At 43.8% G+C, this 13,500-nt stretch overlaps 1 protein-coding gene across 2 annotated transcripts in view; it reads left to right on the forward strand.

Annotated features, from left to right (window-relative positions):
* Window positions 1-13,500, forward strand: part of SORCS1 (sortilin related VPS10 domain containing receptor 1) — a 392,569-nt gene that overhangs the window by 164,217 nt on the left and 214,852 nt on the right. For both annotated transcript variants that reach the window (XM_037905184.2, XM_043551774.1), the window contains exon 3: window positions 8,678-8,777. In XM_037905184.2, the coding sequence (XP_037761112.2) occupies window positions 8,678-8,777 (100 nt within the window). The remainder of the gene's footprint in view (window positions 1-8,677; window positions 8,778-13,500) is intronic.

Below are 13,500 nucleotides of genomic sequence, written 5' to 3' on the forward strand. Positions count from 1 at the left end.
ACCAGAAGCTTGGGAAAAGCTCAGCTGCAGAGGAGAACTGAAGTGAAACAAGACCATCTGCTGGGGGTGTCTGTCACTCAAAAGTAGCTATCTCTGGTAATAAAGGACAGGCGAGAAATTGCAGTTGAACTCTGAGGAGGAAATTAAGATCAGAAGAGGCTGAGATCCTGGACAAGTAACAGGGTTACGGACAAAGGAGTTAAATCAAAGTAGGCACGAGGCCAAAAGGAAAAGCTGTAAATGGCCATATAGCAGTGTGAGAAGCTTAATAGCAAAACGCGGTGAACTAAACTGTCTAACAATGGAAGAGGACCGTGAGATAATAGGCTTTTGTGAAACGGGTTGAATGACAAAAATCAATGGGATACTGGGGTACCTGGCTATAAACAATACAGGAAAGACAGATTCAGCTGAAGGGATGGGAGACTAGCACTGTACCTAAAATAATCCTGTAGGGTATGTCTACACTGTGGTAAAAGACCCGTGGCTGGCCCAGGTCAGCTGACTTGGGCTTGAGCTGAAGGGCTATGAAATTGCATTGCAGATGTTCAGGCTTGGGCCAGAGCGCATGGTCTGAGACTGCACAAGGCGGGGAGGGGGTCTCTTAAAATCAGGGTCATCTCCTCTACCAGCTCCAGTGTTCTTTGTCACAAGGCACAGACAGCTTGTTCATTACAATTTCATGATTCCTTTATTCAAGCATTACAAATACAGCTATCAGAGTAGCAACCGTGTTAGTCTGCATCCGCAAAAAGAACAGGAGGACTTGTGGCACCTTAGAGACGAACAAATTTATTTGAGCATAAGCTTTCGTGAGCTACAGCTCACTTCATCGGATGCAGTGAGCTGTAGCCCACGAAAGCTTATGCTCAAATAAATTTGTTCGTCTCTAAGGTGCCACAAGTCCTCCTGTTCTTTTGCAAATACAGCTATGAGAGCCTGCTGTAAGCCCCAGCCTGCCACACCCTGTTCTGCCCCGGCAGAGAAGAGCCCTGTCTTCCAAATGCCAGCAACATTGCTGCTGAAAAGTGGTTTAGATTCGCTCCTCAGCTGGTGTAAACCTGTGTAAGCTCCATAGTACCTGGGTGCAATGCTATGGCCTGTGTCATACAGGAGGTCAAACCAGATGACCTAATAGTCTCTTCAGGCCTTAAAACCAGGGAGATGATTTGTTATGGGGCACAGGCAGCAGTTGACCCCCCTTCTGACTTTTCATAGCTCCTTGTCAGCTCGTGCTGTGGTGTCTACCCTGGGCTTGAGGGGGTCGCTGTGGCTACTAATCATGGTATTGTCAGCACTGCCCCCTCTCCTCAGCAGCTGGACAGGCAGCAATGGTGCAGCTTAGCCTGGAGCTGAGTGCGGAGAAAGCCGGGCCCTGTCCTAGGCCGCCCCTCTGCTCCATACTCCCTAGGATAGGACTGGTGCACCGCCCCTCTGGGATGGGACTGGCCTGCTAATCCCCCCCATGAACAGTCATGGGCAGGGAGGCAGATACTGTGATGCTGATGCCAGGATACCCCCCTCCCAAGAATTTTTCTGAAGTGACGCCCCTGCTTAAAATCTATGAATGTAGCCTGCTGTGAGCACAGCTTTGAAAGGAGTCAAAGCAGAAAACTGGAACAATAAATAAATTACAAAACAAAATAGAAATACGAATAGTTTCATGATTTTAAAAAGAAATCAAACAAGAAAATAAAATTGCATTGTATCGATGCACAAGAAGCAGAAAATTAAACCAATCTGTTTCACCACTCAAGTGGAGTGAAGCGGAAAAAGAAACAAACAGCATAAATGGTACCAAGTACATTAAATGTAAAAAAAAAAATCTTTTTATTCGATGCTTTGAGTTGTTAGCTAGAATTTTGTGTGTCTTAATATGAGCTTTATTTTATTCTATTCTGATGGTGTCCCTTTTCAGGACTCTGGACAAACTGCTAGGCTGTCAGAGGAGAAACTGACAATATTTATATGGGCCAGAATCCAAGTACAGTTTATTTTTCTTGTTCAAGTGCCCCAGACAGACCGCTCTGCATGGCTCTGTGGTAACTGGCTGACTTTCATGTTTGCAGCGGCTAAGGTAAAATAGAGAAATACAGGCAGCCCCTACGTTTCTGACAGAAGCAAGTAAATAACAACTTATCAAGCAATATATTTAAACTATACATTTATAATGCCAGGCTTCTGGATTTCAGTGCACAATATTTAAGGAAGTAGAAGATAATTTCCTTAGGGTTCATGTCACCGGTTGATGCTGATTGCCTATTCTGAAATATTGTGAGGAATGGATTGAGATATTCATGACAGTAGGTGGACTAATGGAATTCTGTGACTATTTAAAATGTGCAGGAGTTTGTTATAATACTGTAATAGAAATGTCACTTGTCCTGATGGGAATAGAGAGGGAGAAAAAAAGCTGTCAATGAATAATAATGAAGTTATTTAAATGCCAACTTTCTCACAAACATTTTATAAAACATAAATTATTCTAGACGTTTTCAGCTAGTTACACAGAGAAGTCAGATTCATACCCGTTTGGATGTTTGGTGCTGTTTAATTATTGTCAGGTCATTAGGCTGGGTAAAAAGTAAAAGTGTTTGTCTTGCTGGCTGCGTGCAAAAATAAGTTTGATTTCAGATAGACATTAAAGAGTCTCATTCTAAATATTCATTGGTACAAATCAAAATTGACGCCCCTGAAGCTAATGAAATTTGTATGGTTCAAAATGTGTGTCCATCAGATCAGGAACAAGCCAAATACTCTGTCTCTGAATATTACACTGTTAGTATTTGAATTCCAGTAGCACCCACTATGTGTTAGTGTAACTGCAGTAAGGGCTTGTCTGCATGAGAAAGTTGCACTGCTTTAATTAAAGGTCTGATTTTTAAACTGGTTTAGTTAAGCTGGTGCAAACCCCGGTGTGGATATTCTGTTTATTTTCAGAGTGGCTTAGTTTGGTGTTGCTTAGGTTGATTGGGAACAGATTTAAGCTAAGTCAAAATAAGGCACTCTGAATTTGAACTAAGAGTGGCTGCACAAGGGTTTGCAGCAATTTAAGTAAATCAGTTGAACAACCATGTTACCAATTTGGAGATTCTGGTAAGCAGTGGTTACCAAGATGTACAACAAGCTTTTTATTGACTGTTCATATAGGGCTAAGTCTCCATGCTGCCTAAGATTGCCTGTTCAAAAAGGGCCAACCGGGCCGTTAAAAGCTTGGTCAGTGGGGCTAAGGCAGGCTCCCTGCCTGCCGTGGCTCTGTGCAGCTCCCAGAAGCATCAGCATGTGCGCTTTCCGGCTCCCAAGCGTAGGGGCAGCCAGGGTGCTCCATGTGCTTCCCCCATCCCAAGCACCGGCTCTGCAGCTCCCATTTGCCGGGAAACGCGGCCAATGGGAGCCTTGGGGGCAGGGCCTCCTGACTGCGCGGATGGGGCCGCGCGCAGAGCCTCCTGACCGTGCGTCTGCGTAGGAGCCAGAGGGAGGACATGCCGCTGCTTCCAGGAGCCGCCTGAGGTAAGCACTGCCCACAGCCTGCACCCCAACCCCCTGCCGCACCCCAAACCTGATCTCTCTCCCATCTCCCAAACCCCTCAATCCCAGCCTGGAGCCCCCCCCTGCACGCCAAACTGCTCATCCCCAGCCCTACCCCAGAGCCTGCACCCCTGCATCCCAACTCCCTGCCCCAGCCTAGAGCCCCATCCTGCACCCCAAATCTCTCTTCTTTAGCCCCACACCAGAGCCTGCACCCCTGCCGGAAACCTCACCCCCTCTTTCACCCCTCACCCCCTCCCGCACCCCAACCACACTGAGCTAGCCCAGTGAAATGAGCAAGTGAGTGAGGGTGGGGAGCGTGAGCGATGGGGGGGGATGGAGTGAGTGGGGGAGGGGCCTCTGAGGAGGGGCGGGGCAAGGGTGTTCGGTTTTGTGTGAGTACGACATTGGCAAGCCTAATGTGCCTCTACTCTACCTGTCCTGTAAGCAAATGGAAGATTTTACTCTCCATGGTTACCAGTCCAGCTCTCCTGCACACCTACATAGTCAGGGGAATATGGAACCTTGACAATAGTGGCCTCCTCTGGGCAGGGGTAGAGCAGCCGCGTCCCAAGAGTTTATCCAGGCACACTTAACGCTTCACGCATGGAATAAAGCACTGCCTTCCCGGGATGCAGGTGGAAGTCTTGACCTCCATTCAGTGCTGCAGAGGTCAAAATATGCTCCAGTTCAGTATCTTATTTAAGCATGTGGGTACTCTTAAGCATGTGAGTTGTCCAGAGAGAGTTAATCAAATATTATTTACCATTTTCCTCCCAGTCAACAAAATGGCTTTTTAACAAAACAGAAAGTTTTGTGACAATTAATGTGTTTTGTCAAAATTTGTCATGATTTCAACAACAAAAACCCCAAACAAATTTTCACATTTTTTGTTTTCCAATGAAAACTTGAAAACTCTTGCAAAAAACATTTTCTTCTAAGCTTTTTGCAGAAAATAATATTTTTTCTTTACCAACTTTAGTCAGAGAGTCTACTGTTGCCCTTAAAGTTATACGTGTGTTTAAGTACCTTGTTCACTTGGAACCATGGTTGGTATATAATTTAAATATTGCAGTAAAGAAAGAAAACCTTGTTTTTCTGCCCAGTTGGTCAGTTTTTTTCCATCAGAACAGTTTTCTGTCCAAAAATGCTGATTCAACTAAATCAAAGCATTCCATGGGGATGATCCATCGATGTTGCTGGAATTTTTGATAGAAAATTATTGAAAAGATTCATTTTGATAAAGTTGAAGCATCTTGTTTTGACTTCACCATTTTGGCTTCTGTTATAATGTAACAAAGGGAAACACTACAATCAAAATGAAAAGTTTTGTCCATATAGACAAGAATCACAGAATCATAGAATATCAGGGTTGGAAGGGAACCTCAGGAGGTCATCTAGTCCCACCCCCTGCTCAAAGCAGGACCAATCATTGAGACAGCCAAAAAAAGTTTCAGGTTTTCTGATATACAATATTTGTTCCACATGAAATTTTGAATTTTCACGTTGACTTGGGAATGAGGGAAAAAATGAGGATTTCCAGCAAAACAGAATTCTAGGTTCTGACGAGCTCTGTCGATTAATATTTAGTCCAGATATAAAAAAGAAAGGCAGCATTCAAATGGCATGAGAGGAACAGGAAAAAACAGATGCAAATAAGATATGTCTAGTTATGTTTTCTGGAATGTGTGATTATTAGTCAGTTCAGGCAGAATCATGAAAAGCATGGATTATGGATAAGACTGAAATCAGATGCTAGCTACTTTGATCACTTGCATATTTGTTCATCTGCAAAACATCTTGTTCTTTTCCCCAAGCTTTCTACTGTTTCTAGTGCTGTTATAGATGTTGACAGAAGCACTCTCTTCCAGCTGTATATAATGTTACCTTGTAAATAAAGCCATGAGTGCAAAATAATTGCCTGGAGAGTCAGAAAAAATGGCTAGTAATTCTGAATATAAGATTATTACTTACAATAGACTTGAAATATCTGTTTAGTGGTTGGTTTCTTGTTTTGTCTTGTTTTGCTGTGTGACTTTTTGTTTTTAATATCTTCATAATAAAATTTATGTGGTGAATTCTCCTGGCAATTTTCCTGGTGCCACTCTATCAAAATAAATGAGATAACATTAGTGCAATTAAAGGGAGACATTCACCCATTCATCAATATACAGATTCCTAACGCTCTGAGCCAAATTCTGCCCTTTGGTAACTTATACTTTTTCATCTTTACTGATCATCTCAGTTTAAACAGAGGCAGAATGTGGCGCCACACACAATGCAGCAGAAATATCAATAAAGAACATATGCAGATCTTGGCCACGGGGAGGCAGTGTTAAGAAATGGCTGGTGTAATAGATGGAAGCCAGGAATTCAGGATTCTGTTGTATTCTACCTACTGCGTATGGCTTCCAGCATCATAGTATTACAGCATCTCCCATTCGTTCAGAAGAAGAACTAATGGTAATGATACCCCCCTTCCTTCCTTCTCAGCCCATAGGTGAAATCGTTTGTGTGGGGCTGTGCATGTGCGAGAGAAGATCATCGACATAAGTTTAGTCACTAACACAAGGTCATGGTCATGCTTATGTCTTTGTGGGAGTGAATGTGCTAGTTTAGGCCAAGTTATCCCCTGTTGTCACAAGCCGCCTCCGACTTGCTGATGGCTTCGTTGTTCTGGTGGAACATTGCTGTCTTGGGAGCGCACACTTACCGAGGATCGGGGACTCTTTGGCCAATCCCATGGGAGGCTTTGAATCCAGCAAGCTTCAGCTGGATTCTGGATTCCGTGGGGGACCAGTGTAGAGAGTGGCACACTCGGGTAACATGCTTATGTTGAGCTGGGTTGCCAGGCAGTGGAGCGGCTGCATTTTGTACCAGGTAGAGCTTTTTTCTGGGTGTGTGGTTTAGTTAGCGCCGGTGGGAACAGTTTTGCCAAAATATACGGAACTAAAATAGTTTTCAGAGCGGTATCCGTTTTGACAAAAACAAAGAGAGAGAGCGGGTGGGGGACGACGACACATATGCCTGCTTGCTATGTAGCCTGGTGGTTAGGGCATTGATTAGGATGAAAAACTCTGCTATGAATCAGACAGAGCAAGGACTGCAACCTGGTTCTCCCACATCCCAGGACAGCGTTCTAACCATCAACATATAATTGCCTTATTATAAAGCTTGTGTTTTGATCCCCAAACGGACACTTTGACACAATTCCGTTTTTTGCAAAAAAATATTTGAAAGGTTTTGTTTTCTTTAAAATGTGGAATTAAAACAAATTTTGAAACCTCGAAGGTTGCTGAGAAATGGAATTGCCATCTTCTGTTCAGCCCTTGGTTTAATTCCTAGATACAATGAGATGTAATAGCCAAACCTGGAGATCATGGATGTCGGTAGCCAGGCATCAGAATGATAGGATGGGATGCGATGTTCTGGCCATCTGCAAACGGAAGTGGAAGTTTTTAGTGATACATCCATGCCTTATAATGACAAAATTTGTGATAGTAGTGTGTTTGTTTTAAAGGCACACGTTCTTCTTTCAAAATATTTATGCTCGTCCAGAAACACGTTGCATTCTTTTGTGGTATATAGTCCCAGACAGTACTAAGTGGTGTTCCATCATCTACCACATTCTTCTAGATACTAGAAGATAATTCTTTTAAACAAGATCCACATAACGAATTGCATCTTTTGCTAATAACTGATCTCTGTTCCAGTCAAGTGTCAGAATAGAGTTCTTGGCTACATTAGACAGCCTTAAATGTTTTCTTTATTTGTCCTCTTTAAGAACAGATAGCTGATGTCTCTATTGGCAACAATGATATCAGAGGCACTTTCAAAAGACGCACATCAATTTGTATGGTTGTTAAGCATTTTTTACCATCGTCTGTCCTATGGCCCACGCAACAAGCCCATGTTAACTGTAATACTCATGCTGTTGGGCTTTCATAAAGGAAATCAGTGGCTTTCACTCTGAGAACACATTTGTTTTTACTAAAAAGAAAAGGAGGACTTGTGGCACCTTAGAGACTAACAAATTTATTAGAGCATAAGCTTTCGTGAGCTACAGCTCACTTCATCGGATGCATGCAGTGGAAAATATAGTGGGGAGATTTTATATTCACAGAGAACATGAAACAATGGGTGTTACCATACACACTGTAAGGAGAGTGATCAGGAAAGGTGAGCTATTACCAGCAGGAGGGTGGGGGTGGGGGGGGAACCTTTTATAGTGATAATCAAGGTGGGCCATTTCCAAAAACAGACTCCAAGGAGAGACTGCTGAATTGGAATTAATTTGCAAACTGGATAACAATTAACTTAGGCTTGAATAAAGACTGGGAGTGGATGGGTCATTACACAAAGTAAAACTATTTCCCCTTGTTTATTTCCCCTCCTACTGTTCTTGTCAACTGTTGGAAATGGCCCACCTTGATTATCACTACAAAAGTCCCCCCCCCCCACCCTACCCACCCCCCGCTCTCCTGCTGGTAATAGCTCACCTTTCCTGATCACTCTCGTTACAGTGTGTATGGTAACACCCATTGTTTCATGTTCTCTGTGTATATAAAATCTCCCCACTATATTTTCCACTGCATGCATCCGATGAAGTGTGCTGTAGCTCATGAAAGCTTAAGCTCTAATAAATTTGTTAGTCTCTAAGGTGCCACAAGTTCTCCTTTTCTTTTTACAGATACAGACTAACACGGCTGCTACTCTGAAGCCTGTTTTTACTAAGTAACAGCATGGAAAGGATGCAGTATCTTATGTAAAAAAAAATTGAGTGAGCTTATAATATACTGAAGTGATAACTTAGCCCCTCGCTCTCAGTTATTTGGCATTTACAATAATTATCATCATCTCTTCTTCTATCGAGAATTAATGTTTCTTATTGAACGTGTTTATTTTAAAGTGCAGTGGGAAGATGCTGTTTTAATGTTTCCTAATCCAATTTAAATGCAAATGTTAACCACTCACATGATGCTGTGTGTACATAATTAAGCATCATTATATACTACATGAATCATTCAAAAAGCTCCAGAGAGCCATTCCACTATGTAAAACATAGGCTTTACACTGAAAAGCAGCCAAGTGGCTTGTGCCTTTTGTGATTAAGTATTTGTACTTATTAAAGCTCTCTTTTGATTTATAGGTCAACAGATTATGGGACAACATATGAGAAACTGAACGATAAGGTTGGCCTGAAGACTATTTTGAGCTACCTGTATGTCTGCCCAACCAACAAGCGCAAGGTAAATGAGAAGACTTTTAGTGTCTTGTTAGTTTATGATATGACTTCTGCCTTGACTGGTCAATCTTCATCCATTCCCTAAATGTTCATTACTGCTAATGTAAGTACTATGGACCAGATCCTGTGTTTGTGTAAATTGGCATAGCTCTATTGAATAAATGCTGGTTTACAACAGCTGAGGGTCTGGTGCTGTGATTGTCTACAAGACATGGATGGGCATAAAAGGTATCGAACATCCAATCATATTTGTACCTTCTAGCTGGGGATGATTTCATTGTTTAGAAGGGGAGAGACTCTTTGAGATGTTAGGATCTCTGGAGGCCAGATTGCATGTAAGGTTATTCGCCTTGAAAGTTCTCCCACTAGCCAGCTGAACAGGATCTGACAAAATCCTGACAAGAAAATGCTCCCAAAGCCCAAAAGGTTTTACTTAGACAAGCACTCCACTGAGTTACAATTTAGTGAGAGTTTGTAATGCTGACATGCTTGTAAAAGGCAGAGGCTATCTTCTCTTCTGTACATTTCTGGAGGGGTCTCTTGTTGTATGGAAGCATAAGGCACAGGATATGAAGGAATAGGGTGATTATTGGGAATAATGTCCTGGATTGTCCCACACAGACCCCTGATTAAGGGGGACCCCCCACGCAGAGTCTCCCTCAAATTCCGTATTAAGCAAAGTTTCAGCTGTCTCGGTGGTACCATTCACCTCCTCTCTGCAGACCCTGCTGCTCCATCTCAGCCTGTCGTGTGTGTCCTTTTAGACAGCTTGCTTTTTGAGGCAGGGACTTCATTTTCCTCTGCACTTGAAAGGCACCTAACTGGTTTAGGGAAACTGAGACAGTGCATATGGATTGGGAATTTCCATGCAGTATACACAGGATATATGCCTGCATAAGAAAAAAGACGAGGAACACCAGCATTTTCGATCTTAAAGTCTGTGTTGGCCAAGGCATGGGAACAGTTGTTCAAGGACTGTTCATTTGGGGTGAAATTTGCCCCTGTGCAGAGTGCCAGTACAAGGCTAGGTACCAAGAACTATTTAATCACTTAGGACTTCTTCCTCCCTCAGCATGGGTGATAAATTAGGGTGGGATCCTGTCTGTAGGGCTTAACTGGGATTTAAATGTTGCACAGGCTTCATGCTGGCCCTTTGCACAGTAGCGAATTTCGCCCTTATTACATACTTGTACTGTAATGAGGAACTGAAGGGTCATATGTAGTAGTGGCAGAAATGATCACTTGGGTCATCTGGTTTGATACCCTGCATTTTATATGACTGCCTTTTCCACAAATGACTTCTGTGACCTATTATGTGCCAGAGAGAAGTTACCATTTGCACAAGCTAAATTCCCTTGAGGCAGCATAAATTTCTGTCTTTTGAAAATATTCAGAGTTTTAAGTCTATGCATATCTCTACCTTGCTCATTTGAGGTCTGATTCGTCCATGTTTTGCATTCATCAACCACATTCTGGTTTTCCACATTACACATTGAATTGCCCGTCTGTGACTTGAGTGCAGGGGATAAACACCACTTCCAAATAAACAGAGAAGAATGATGTTTGTGAAGTCATTTAGATGACTTGAAACCCATATTTACCTAGGATGTCCATGTAGTCTGAACAGAACCTCCATAGACACCAGTTTTTGTACAATGTGCCATTGATACCCTGGTATCTCTTACTCAGGTTACTTTTCATCCCCCAACTAAAATGGAATTTGCAAATTAAGGTCTCAATTCTGCAAACACATCCATACTTGAGTAACTTTGTGCACTGAGTCACCCGATGGATTTTAACGAGATGACACATGCAAGTAAAGTTACTCATGTGAAGATGTGTTTGCAGAACTGGGGCCTAATTCAGATTATTTTAGTTTAAGTGATCTTGTAGTTTCTATGCCTCATGGACAAGCTTGACAACAGTACCATTAGCAGTACTTTTAGACTACACCTGCACATGAAGTTGGGGGTGTGATTCCCAGCTCAAGCAGACATAATCACCCTAACTGTCTTTGAGCTGACATGCTCAAAATAGTCGTATAGCTGTGAAAGCATGGGCAGCTGTGAGCAGTGGCATGGGCTATACGGTTGCCAGGTGTCTGGTTTTCGACTGGAACACCCAGTCAAAAAGGGACCCTGGTGGCTCTGGTCAGCACTGCTGACTGGGCCATTAAAAGTCTGATTGGTGGCTCAGAGAGGAAGGCAGGCTCCCTGCCCGGATCTGCGTGGCTCCTAGAAAGTAGCCGGCTTGTCCGGCTCTTAGGCGGAGGGACAACCTGGGAGGGTTCGTGCACTGCCCCCGTGCACAGGCGCCACCCCTAGCGCTGGCTCCGTAGCTCCCATTGGCCGAGAACCACAGCACATGGAGCACACGGCGCTTCCCTGGTCGTGCCTTTGCCTACGAACCGAAGGGACATGTCACCGCTTCCCAGGAGCAATCAGAGGTCAGTGCCTCCTGGAGCCCACATCCTAAACCCCATCCCGCACACCTGCCCCATCCCAGAGCCCGCACCTCCAGCCCAGAGCCTGTACCCCCTCCTGTACCCCAACCCCCTGCCCCAGCCTCATGAAAATAAGTGACAGGAGGGGGGATGGAGTGAGTGGGGGGTGAGGCCTCAGGAAAGGGATGGGCAAAGGTGTTTGAATTTAGCAATTAGAAAGTTGGCAACCCTAACAGGCTACCCTCCCCAAGTACGTACCCCTGGGATCCAGGCAGGTTTGTACTTGGGGCGGCTAGCCCAGGTTGCCACTCACCTCACTGTTCACGTACAAAATGGAAATGACTGCCTAGGAAGGAGTACTGCAGAAAGGGATCTGGGGTCATAGTGGATCACAAGCTAAATATGAGTCAACAGTGTAACACTGTTGCAAAAAAAGCAAACATCCTTCTGGGATGTATTAGCAAGAGTATTGTAAGCAAGACACGAGAAGTAATTCTTCTGCTCTACTCCGCTCTGATTAGGCCTCAGCTGGAGTATTGTGTCCAGTTCTGGGCGCCACATTTCAGGAAAGATGTGGGCAAATTGGAGAAAATCCAGAGAAGAGCAACAAAAATGATTAAAGGTCTAGAAAACATGACCTATGAGGGAAGACTGAAAAAATTGGGTTTGTTTAATCCGGAGAAGAGAAGACTGAGAGGGGACATAACAGTTTTCAAGTACATAAAAGGTTGTTACAAGGAGGAGAGAGAAAAAAATTTCTTCTGAACCTCTGAGGATAGGACAAGAAGCAATGGGCTTAAATTGCAGCAAGGGTGGTTTAGGTTGGACATTAGGAAAAAATTCCTAACTGTCAGAGTGGTTAAGCCCTGGAATAAATTGCCTAGGGAGGTTGTGGAATCACCATCATTGGGAATTTTTAAGAGCAGGTTGGACAAACACATGTCAGAGATGGTCTAGATAATACTTAGTCCTGCCTAGAGTGCAGGGGACTGGACTAGATGACCTCTCAAGGTCCCTTCCAGTCTATGATTCTATGCTACCATGGCTACCTTACTATTTTTAGCATGCTAGCTCAATGAGAGCTAGCACAAGTATAGCTACGTGAGCAACTCCAAATGTAGGTCCAGCCTTTGTTCTGTATGTTTGCAGCAAGAGAGATTTGAGTTAGATATTAGGGAAAACTTTCTAACTCTCAGGATAGGAAATCACTGGAACAGGTTACCTAGGGAGGCTGTGGAATCCTGTCACTGGAGGTTTTTAAGAACAGGCTAGACAAACACCTGTCGAGGTGGTCTAAGGTCTGGTCTACACTAGTGGGGGGGATCGATCTAAGTTACGCAACTTCAGCTACTTGAATAACGTAGCTGAAGTTGGTGTACTTAGATCTACTCACCGTGGTGTCTTCACTGCGGTGAGTCAACTCCTGACGCTCCCCCATCGACTCCGCCTGCGCCTCTCGCTCCGGTGAAGTACCGGAGTCGAAGGGAGAGCGCTCGGCGGTCGATTTATCGTGTCTAGACTAGACACGATAAATTGACCCCTGCTGGATTGATTGCTGCCCGTCAATCCAGCGGGTAATGTAGACAAGCCCTAAGTATACCTGGTCCTACCTTAGCGTGGATGGGAAGTGGGTGGACTAGATGACCTTTTGCGGTCCCTTCCAGCCTTATTTTCTTATGAGTCTATGATTCTGTACATTTTGATGTTTGGGACATGGTTGCTTTAAGAAGAATGGGGAAGAACAAGGTGGTTCTGGGGAGAAGAGATCCATGGAGCTGGGGATTTTGACACCTGTTCTGTTAATGCTGCGGATGGTGTTTGGGGAACAATGCGAAATGTGAGTTATCCATGATACAGTGGTGGATTATCCCAAATATGCTTGATGCTGGGACAGTATAGCAACTGGTGCCATGTCTGGGATCATCAAAAGACTCTCTCTCTCTCGAAAGTTGTATGAAAGCAAAGTTGCCACTTGGAAGCTGACCTTTGAGCTGTGCGTGGATGTACAACAGGGGATTTAGGATGTGGAGCATCACTCCTTCCCCACTCCAATGGACTTGGGTTTTTGCATTGTTTGAATGATTGCTGGAAGACCCAAAAAGAAGACTGGTCTACCCTGGCTGCTGCAGAGCTACCTGATTAATGTACCATACTTAACTAAATTGCTAAGATTTCAAAAAATCAGGCTGGATAATGAGATCTTGATTTAAAAAAAAAAAACATACAGGCTTGTAGCTCTCCTAGTCCCACAAAGGAGTTCAACACAAATTATTGAAACTGAGTA

The sequence above is a fragment of the Chelonia mydas genome, chromosome 7, assembly GCF_015237465.2.
Source record: "Chelonia mydas isolate rCheMyd1 chromosome 7, rCheMyd1.pri.v2, whole genome shotgun sequence".
NCBI lineage: Eukaryota > Metazoa > Chordata > Testudines > Cheloniidae > Chelonia > Chelonia mydas.